This window comes from Mus pahari, chromosome 19 (assembly GCF_900095145.1).
Source record: "Mus pahari chromosome 19, PAHARI_EIJ_v1.1, whole genome shotgun sequence".
Lineage (NCBI taxonomy): Eukaryota > Metazoa > Chordata > Mammalia > Rodentia > Muridae > Mus > Mus pahari.
The window spans coordinates 63,855,366-63,865,349 of NC_034608.1; the positions used below are offsets into that span (position 1 = coordinate 63,855,366).

General features: G+C 45.0%; 1 protein-coding gene across 2 annotated transcripts; it reads right to left on the minus strand.

Moving 5' to 3' along the window:
- Positions 1–1,120: 1,120 nt before the first annotated feature.
- Cdkn2aip (CDKN2A interacting protein) lies at positions 1,121–5,515 on the minus strand. Of its 2 annotated transcripts, none has more exons than XM_021219214.1 (3): positions 5,102–5,515; positions 4,576–4,675; positions 1,121–3,923 (listed from the first exon to the last, which is right to left on the minus strand). In XM_021219214.1, exons 1-3 carry the CDS (start codon positions 5,350–5,352, stop codon positions 3,915–3,917), a joined length of 360 nt encoding a protein of 119 aa, XP_021074873.1. In that variant the 5' UTR covers positions 5,353–5,515; the 3' UTR covers positions 1,121–3,914. The 2 variants fall into 2 exon arrangements, with proteins under 2 accessions (XP_021074873.1, XP_021074872.1); XM_021219213.1 differs by having other exon boundaries at positions 4,545–4,675; positions 5,102–5,514.
- Between the last annotated feature and the right edge of the window lie 4,469 nt (positions 5,516–9,984).

Here is a 9,984-nt window from a genome sequence, read left to right on the forward strand (position 1 = left end):
AATTAGCATTTGTGCTCTTGGCCATTTGTTCAGCTGTACTTGGAGAGCTACGAATTTACAATTTTATTCAGCACCAAGTATAGTTAACATCTATGAAACTAGAATCAAACAATCAAGTTTAACCATAGAGCAACTACAGCTTCACCATTTACCTGGCAGCTTTCACAGTGATACCTGTACTATCTACTATGCCTCCAAAGTCTTGAAAATCCCCAAGAACAGATTCCAAAGTTATTATCCCTTCACTACACTGTACTAACGGAGAATTATAATAAAATATATTGTTCCAAATCAGAGATCTTGACTGCTCTTTTGTTTACATGTTAAGATGCATGTAAAAGTCAAAAAATTGGGGGTGGGGGAGAAAAAAAAAGTCAAAAAACTGACTTCAAGTCTCTTTCCATTACTCTCCACCGTACAGACTGAGGCTCCCCAGGACACCCCGTTTTCCCAGTGCTGCAATGACAGATAGGCCATCACTGTTGCCCAGTGTTTACATGGAAGCAACAAGCATTCAACTCACTGAGCCAACTCCTACCATGGGGATCTTTTACATTCTTATTAAGAGCATGCTGTATAAATGAACAACATAACTGTAGGAGTCACACAGCTATAGCCCCAGCACTGAGGAAGCAGAGAGGAATACTACTTTCCAAGTTCAAGACCAGTCAGGACTATATATACTATTCCCCCTCTCTCAAGAAAATATATCATCAGTTTCCATTTGCTGTTTTAGGGAGGCACTGGAAACTCAACTTAGGGCGCTGCACACCAAGCAAGCACTCTACCACCTACATTTCCCTTGGTGAAGGGGGCTTCTCAGAGGGCTGTCTCTGCCTTGAGTGTTGGGATTAAAAGCATGCACCACCACCATTATCACAGGACTCATATCCCAGAGCTTTTTTCTTTTCAGACAGGGTCTCAGACTGTTCTAGTGCTCAAAGGCCTTTAACCTCAGCTCTTCTTGACTTAGCCTGTCAAGTAGTTGAAATTATAGGTCTATGAGAGCACACACTCTTCCATATGAAAAGATTATTTAAAGGATTTTAAATATAATAGCCTTTGTAAATTTGCTTAAAACAAACCACTTTAGAAAATTACCAAATCATCTAATAAGATGTATTTCAGAAATGTATTTATTCTAATTTTTGGCTCACTTTTCTGGTAAGCATTAGTTTACAAAACTCACAACAGAAGAAACTTGACAGTGTTTTTTTACAACTCACTTATGTTAGTGTTTTCCACAATATATAAGGGCAGCCAGACCATTTACAGAATATAGATTTTGCTCTGGTATCCAATGAGCCATTCTCAAAAAAACCAAATAATTTAAAAATGTTATCTGGCAAAATACAAACATCCCTGAGTATTTCAGTTCAAGCTCAGGAAATTACGCATTTTTATTATTCCTAAACTAAAAACTAATTTTTACACACTTAAATTGTGCTTATGTTCAACCTTCCAATACCAATATAAATAGTAAATATGAAAGGTCTTTTTTTCTATATATTACCTTCGGTACATCCAGTGTGCAGTTCCTAGAAAGCCAGAAGGTCAAAAGTCATATACCTTAGAGCAGACTTTTAAAATAAACCCTATGAGATTATAGAATTACCAAAGACACAGAAACAAGATCCTACTTTATTACTAACAGATGCAATCCACATGAACACAGAGCTGACCATGGCTCTCTAGTCCTCTCCACATTCTTCTAAAACCTGCGAATACAGAAACCACCTGGTTCTAGATATAAATTCCCCGTTTATAAATGTGTTTTATACTATGAAAATTACTTGGTCGTAGTTTGAATAGTAGTGAGAGCCTTAGTTATAACTTCAGGGTGGGGGGAAAAAAACACAACTTCTTGAAAAGGTAAAATAGCTTAAAGCATTTAATATCTAAACAAATCAGTCTGTTCATAGTAGTCACAAAATATGCTTACTATAGAAACCAACATTATGTCTTAAGAAAGTGTAAATTGAAATTTACCTCAAAACATAAATTAACCTGCTTAAGAATCTGCAGCGGTCAAAATCATAGAGAATTTTAAACAATTTCAGAATAAAATAACAATAAGTACTTTATACTGCTTTATAGCTAAAAAAAAAAAAAGTTTACAGCTTCTCATGAAAATGTTTGAGACAACTACTCTTATTCTTTAAAAGATGTTCAACATCATGAGCAACATTCTTAAACCTTAAGTTGTATAGTTTCACACATTCAAATACTGTGGTCCCCCCTTTTATGTGATTTAATCAAGTTAGGGAAGAAAAAAAAAAAAGCATGGTAGACAGCTTAATACATTTTCTACCAAACTGGTAGTAGTACAAAAATTTTAAGATTCTACAGAACTACACATCGTACCTAATATATCATTAAAAATAGAAGACAGTATTTTCTTCAGCAAATAAAACAGCACGCTGGTATGCTGTCAATGTATACCCTTTAATATGCACTGTCATAAATTATTTACAGCTCTACTTTAGTGAAGAGAACTAGAATTTAAATTTTCTGCAAAACTGGAAAAAAGCAATATAAAATCTGTGAAAGCCAGTGTTTTATATAAAAGCCAGTTTTTCTCTTCAAACACCAGATACTGGATTCAGTGATAACTTGGAGAAGTTACAGTAATTCTTGAGGATGTTTCAGTGCTGGAGGTAAGTTTACGGGTCTTGATTCTTCATCAAGGAGTACTAGGTCTTCTACCTCATTCCCTCTGTACTTCCTTTTACAGATCTTCACCACCACCTTCTTCTTGAGGAATAACTTAAGTGCTTCTCTCGATGCAACTGCTTTTGCATTTTCTTTGCTCTTTCCACACCCAGTGCCCAAATACACCGACTTACACCTCAATTCACAGACAATACTTTCTTGAGAGCTCTTATTTTGAGGCAGATCTGCCAGTTCTTTCAGTGGGACAAAAAACACATCCAGTGTTGCTTTCAGAGCCTCAATAGCTGCGTTCAGCAGCTCTCCATGATTCACACTGGGGCTGAAGCCACCAACTGCTACTAACTTCCATGCCACTGTCTTATACAGTCTATTGAAGAAAGGTTGCTTCTGTTTTATATCTTCATTGGTTAACTTTCGACAAGCAAATTTGACAGAACTCTCACTGGACTGTGAGGTGCTTTTAGAAGGCAACTGTGAAGTGCTACTCTGAGAACTACTCTTGGAAGCTAGCTGAGACATGCTTCCCAAGGAAGTGCTGCTTTTGGACGCTAACAGTGATGCAGCGACCTGAGCCGAGCTTTTGGATGTCAGCAGTGATGGATTTGTTGAACTGCTCTTGGGAGTTAGTAAAGAGCTGCCTGATGAGGAACTGTTTTTTGAAACTGATGATGAAATGTTTGCCTCTGAACTAGATGTTAACCCACTTGAAGCTGTCTCTGAACTAGACTTACAAGATAGTAATGGCAACTCTACTTCTGCACTTCCAGAGGAACCCAACAAGGGCACCTCAATCTCTGAGCTGCTCTGAGAGGCTGAGCCTGAAGAACCTTCCAGAGCACCCTTCTGAGGTGATCCACTCTGCTGTCTGTTATCAGTGGACTGCGTCATATGACTATTCATACTGGATTTCAACAGGGAAGAAACAAATGACGCTGAACCACGTTTATCTGGAGCTTCTGAGTCAGAAGCTTTTCCAGACCCTGCCGTTACCTGAGAGGAATTGCTGCTGCTCTGGCTGCAAACAGATCTGTCTCCTTCACTTGTGGAACTATTCTGATGGGAGCCACTGGAGCTGCTCCGAGCTGAGGTCCCACCACTCTCTGATTTGGTGGACGACCCCCTGGACGCTGAACTGTTTTCTTGCTGAGCCGCTGAACGATCGGTTTTGGCTGTTTTCCCATGATCTCGCTCAACCGAAGAATTGTTTTTTCCTTCTACGGCTCGTTTTTTGGACGGCTCTTCTACCCCTTCTAGAAAGAAGAAAAACACAGGTATTTTACTAGGAGGCCTGCAGACATGACAGTCAACAAAACATTCATTTAAAAAGCACATCTCGAGAAAAAAAAAAAAAAAAAAGCACAGAGAGTGGGGTGGCAGCAAGCGCCTTTCATTCTAGCATTAAGGAGGCAGAGGCAGGCATGACCCCTGAGTTTGAGGTCAGCCTGGTCTACAGAGCAAGTTCCAGGATAGGCTGGGCTACACAGAGAAACCCTGTCAAAACAAAACAAAACAAACAAAAGTCCAAAAAAATTTTTTTTTCAGAATCAGTAGTTTCTTTTAAAGTATGGAACAACTTCATTAAATATGTTAAAACAGTATCAATTAATATGATTAGTTTCTAATATTAAATTAACAGCATCAGACATTGGACTTGAAAATCTAAAACAGAAATAAACTATCAAATTCAGCACCAAGACAGACAGACAGACAGACAGACACACACACACAGTTTAGCCTTCACATTTTAACTAGATTAATACAATATACACATTCTGGATTGTTAAAAAGAAATTAGTAATGACAGCGATTCCTAATTTTATCGAGCTTATTTTCTAAACTCCTATGTATGTTCACATCTATGATCTGCTAACCATTGCTACTTGATATCCCTCTTTTCTTCACCTTGGCAACCAGTTCGTCTCGTGTGGTATGGATTGGAGCATCTGTCACTTTGATGCCTTCAGCCATACTAAGAATTTTATCCATAACTTTTTGAGGGTACCTGAAAAAGAAGCAAAAGTCGCTCTCAAGAAGTGGTTTTTATTTTTCCGAAAAGTACTGGCAGCGTGAGGAATGCAGGCCCGCGCAGACTGCATTTCCTGGTCGCGATCAAAGTGCACGAACCGCGCGACAACTTTTGTTCCCTGAGTTGCCCCAGACGAAATGCCCTAAGGGCTCGGGAGGCGGGTCCGTGCCAGGGAAACTCGGGGTCTCCCGGGCCGAGGACCGCCAGCTAAGCGCCAACAACTCCATCTACCGGGCGCACAGCACCCGGACGCCCGGCAACAGTGAGGTCGGGGGCTGCCCCGGACGCCCTTTCCTGCCCTCCCGAGGAGCCACAGTGTCACACCGATTCCCGCGCTCCCCAGCGGCCCTCCCCAGCGTCGCCGGTCCCCGCGAGAGCGCTCCTCGGGCCAGGGGCACTCACCGGCACCCTAGGAAGACATGGTTCGCCCAGGCCATGGAGAAGGAGACGAGCTGCTGGAGCTGCCGGCGGCGGGCTCCGCTCTCCGCGTCCGCAGCCTCGTCGGTGGCGGGGACCAGGTCCCCGGCGTTGCGAAGCAGAAACTCCCGGCGGTGGCGCCAGTGTTTGTCCGTCTCGCCCTCGCAGCGCAGCGTCTCCACCCAGGCGGCTACCCGCGGGTTTTGGCTCAGGTACTCGGACACCTCCTGCGCCATGTTGGGGCCCCCGCGGGACGGGGAGAGCGCGAGCGCGAGCGCACGGAGCCCCCCGGGGCGAAGCGGCCCTGTGTCAGCGCGGCCTGCACCGGCGGCCCTCCCGAGAACGCCCCTCCGGGAGCCCAGACCCCAAACAACAGAACAAGGCGCCGACGAACCGCCCACTTCCGCCGGCCGCCGCCTCGCTCCCTTTTATAACCTCGCCGCCGCCGCGCGCACGCGCGCACGCGCGACCTTCCGGCGCGAGCGCGTCCTCCCAGGATGCTTTGCAGCGCCCAGCCGCCGGCGACTCGCTCGGCGGTGGCGCCCGGCGGAGGCGGGGCCGAGGCGACCGAGCGGCCCGCGTCCCTCCCCGTCCTCGGCGCCTGGGGCACGGCGGCCGACGCCGCGTTCCCCCGGCGCTTTGTGACGCCGCGCTCCGGGTCCGCCCCCCGGGGGGGGCCGGGCTGGGAGTGGGGTGGGGGTTGGGGACACAGCGGGCGGAGCGCGGAGACTTGGGGGGGGGGGGGACGTCGGAGTCTCCGCCCCGCCCCGCCCGCGCGTCTCCGCCCTCGGACGCTCCCGGTCTCACGCGGCCAAAATAAACAAAAGCTGGCTTCCGCGCCTGCGCCCTGCTGCGAGAGCCGCTGAAGCCGGTGGCCCGAGGTCCCGAAGGTCTCCGGGCGTTTGGGGACCTGCGGATGCCTTGCGGGATGGGGGACAATAAAAGTACGGAGCCGGTGTGTAACTTAGACGGCGAGCACGAGCGGCTCCTCCGGTTGGGTCTGGCCTTCGCGCTTGCGCCCCACGATCTGTCTTGGTTTCCGCGGTTTCTTAGGTTCCTGGTTCCACCCAGGCAATACCCGCTTCCTCTCCCTTTAACGCCTTTGGTCCCCGAACTATAAACGACCCCGTGCCAACTGGTTTTAGGTGTTTAACGCCGGTTGGATCAAAGTGGAAATGTATTGGCTTATCTCGTCTGCCTGACATCCTCCCTCAAAACCAACTGCTTCTGCATTTGTTTTTTTAATTTATGTGTTCGATGCTTTTGCTTGTATGTTTGTCTGTGCTACATGTGCGGGTCTGATGTCCTCGGAGGCAAGAGGGCAGTGACTCTCCTGGAGTTGAGGTGACCCGGGATTTTGAGCGCCCTGTGGGTGCTGGGAATTGAACCCTGGTCTTCTCGAAGATCTGCTCATACTGCTGAGCTATCTCTCCAACCCATGGATTTCTTTCTTTTTCTTTTTAGTTGCTGGCATGTTTATTAACATTTCCAAGTCCAGGTGTGTGTCAATGAAAGCATGGAGTGTAATAATATGAGATAGTGATAAATTATGTATGAAATTGAATTTTCCTTCAGTAGTTGTTTGTGTTTTGTTGTGTAAATGCTTAAATCAGAATAATCACGCAAAAAATCAGTCATTTTGTTACTAAACGACAGCCATGGGCCTGTGCCCCAAAACTGTTCAGCTCCAATAAGCCAATTAGAAGGGATACAGTAGTAGTGGGAAGCCGGAAAAGACTTTCAAAGAGGCCACACTGGAGACAAAGCAGACCGTAGTAAGCACCCCTTTAACTCCAGCACTCTGGAGCAGAGGCAGGGGGATCTCTGTGAGTTAAGGCCAGTCTGGTCTATAGAGCTAGTTCCAGGACTACACAAAGAAACCCTTTCTCGAACCCTGCCCCTGCCTCTGCCTCCTAGCAGAGAGAGAGAGACAGAGACTGACTGAGACTCACTAGCATCCACCCCATCTCGTGTGAGTCTTTTGGAGCCCTGAAATGAGATTCATGTTTAAATAAAAGGCCAAGGACAAAAAAAAAAAAAAAAAAAAAGGCCAAGGACATGGACATTTAAGATATGAGCCATCAAACAGCGGCTTACTCACTGCTGTCCAGGCCTGAGGCTGCTGGGGCAAGATGGCTTAAGAACGTGAAATCTTTCTCAGGAAGACAAAGTCCCCATTAGCTGGAACCGTTTTACTTCTAAGACTTTTGGGGGAAATTCTCATTTCTCCGGGGTCAATTGTTTCAATGGTCTAATGAGAGAGTAAGAAGCAAGAGCCTCTTTTAAAATACCTCCTGTCAGCTCAGCTTTGTGTGAGGCCGGCCTGGTTAACGAACAAGAAGAGCCAGGGCTACACAGAGAAAGCCTGTCTGGAAAAACCGAAAACCAACTCTTAAAATTTTTTTTTCTACCAGGCCAGTTATAATTTTAGATAACACCAAATAAGCAAAACTGGTGTGTGTGTGTGTGTGTGTGTGTGTGTGTGTGTGTGTGTGTGTGTTTAATTTATATACATGCTGGAGCGATAAGAACTAGCTACTTCATGAAAACAATATTGCCTTCCTTGCCGTACCAGAAGAAACTACAACAGGCCAAAAAAAAAAAAATTTTTTTTTTAAAGCTTCAATTTTGCTATCCCATTCCTTTATAGTTAAGTCCTGAAATCTAAAGACTATAGAAATACTTGGCAAGGGGCTCAGAAGAAAATATGATTTCATAGCTGATGACATTGGTAAATAGTTGTTTGTGACAGAGTTTCTTTGTGTAACAGAGCCCTGCCTGGCCTGACCTTGCTTTGTAGACCAGGCCAGTCTCAAACTCACATAGATCTGCCTGCTTCTACCTCTCCAAGTGCTGGAATTAAAGGCATGAGCCACCATGTCCAGTGACATTGGTACAATTTTAAAAGAAGATATTTTGTCTTTTGCTGTCCCATGTCCTCATGACTAGCTTCAAGGCCATGGCAGAAAACCAAATAGTACATTTCATTTCCTTTTCTCTCCTTCTGCTTTTCTTTCTCTCTCTCTTTCTTTCTTTCTTTCTTTCTTTCTTTCTTTCTTTCTTTCTTTCTCTTTCTTTCCTTTTTCTTCCTTCCTTCTTTCCTTTCCTCTTTCTCTCTCTCTTTCTTTCTTTCTTTCTTTCTTTCTTTCTTTCTTTCTTTCTTTCTTTTTCTTTCTCTTAACAGGGTTTCTCTGTGTAGCCCTGGCTGTCCTAGAATTAACTTTGTAGACCAGGCTAGCCTCAAACTATAGATCAGCATGTCTGCCTCCCTCATGCTGGCATTAAAGGCCTGTGCCATCGATGTCTGGCTACAGCTAATCTTTCAAAGGCAAAGTTTTTTCTCTTTGAAGACATAGTCTTGCTGTCTCTTTGATGGCCTGAAACCGGTGCTCCTCAGAGTACAGTCCAGGGCCTCTTCACTTGGATTCACAGTTATAACAAAAGCTGAAAGAGTCTGAAAACAAACATTTATTTGCAAAAGTTGGGTTCTTGATAGGAAATATATATGTATTTTGGTTTTAGATTCTTAAAAGGTTCATTTTAAGACCAGTGGGATGGCTCAGTCCTCCATGCTCCATCTTTGACCTCCACATGCACCACATTGCACCTGTGCACCCTCCCACAAATGCACATGCACACTACATAATGGGTTTTTCATTCAAAATAGTCTGATTACAGCCCTCCCATGATGTAATGGTTGTTTTTTTTTTTTTTTTTTTTTTTTNCGCCCTTTGCCTGTTGGAAGCTTATGCTCTCCCTCTCAAGAGCATTAAAGCGTTGCTGTAGAAGGATCCTGTTTGTGTGCCGCGTCATTTCTTGCTGGCGGGAAGGTAGCGCGGGACACCTAGAGAGTCTTCACACTTTTCTAATAGCTAATTGAACTAATTGAATGGTCAAGTGCCTGCCCAATGTTGAAGTACAGGCAACAAAATCCAAGATGATTCATGGCTGGGTGAGTAGCCCAAATCGGCAAAGGGAATTCTCGACAACACACCTGGCTGCTGAGATCCAGGGAGAGTCAAGCCAACAAGGAGGAACCCTCAGCTTGTCCTGACCTGGACAGAGATTGTCCTAAATAGACCGGAGGTCAGAGGGTGTCACTGTCTACAGAGCGCAGGCCTGGGATGGTCAAGCCTGTCTCCACTAGAAACCCAAGCACAGCTCACAGGGAGAAGCTTCCAAGAGGTATTCATGGCCACTCCCCCTAGTAACTGAGTTGAAGGCTAATGAGTCTTCCTTGTTTGAGATTAGGCTTTGTGCTACCAGTGGAAGATCCACCATTGTAACTGCTGTTGGATCCTGTCTCTGAAGGAATCTGTTAACAATCCCAGCATGGAGCCAGTTTTTCTTCAGATGGCATTCCACAAAACAACCTAAAGGGAGCTACAGAGATGTGAAAACCCACATCTGGACTGCAGAGCAAATATTCCAGCCGGTGTCTTGGCTGAAGTTTTGGGTTAGTTTGAAAGACACCTCACAATGAGGGAGAATTTTTGACACAAAATACATGACGTCACAAGGCATATAGATCCCAGTGATAAGACAAGCAATCCTGAATGTCAAAGCCAGGATTATCTAATATAGATTTTATTTATTTATTTTGGGACAGGGTCTCTCTACATAACCATGGCATCCCAGAACTCACTATGTAGAGTGAGGTAGACTCAAACTCAGAGATTCTCCTGCCTCTGCCTTCTCAGTGCTGGGATTAAAGGTGTATGTCACCAGGCCTGGGATACATTTTAATTTAATATATAATTACACCATTTTCTCCCTTCCCTTCCTCCAGGCCAACTCGAATCCCTTCCCTCGTCCCCCCCAAGACCCTTCTTTTTAACCCTTTCCATGCCCTCTCCCATTCTGAAACT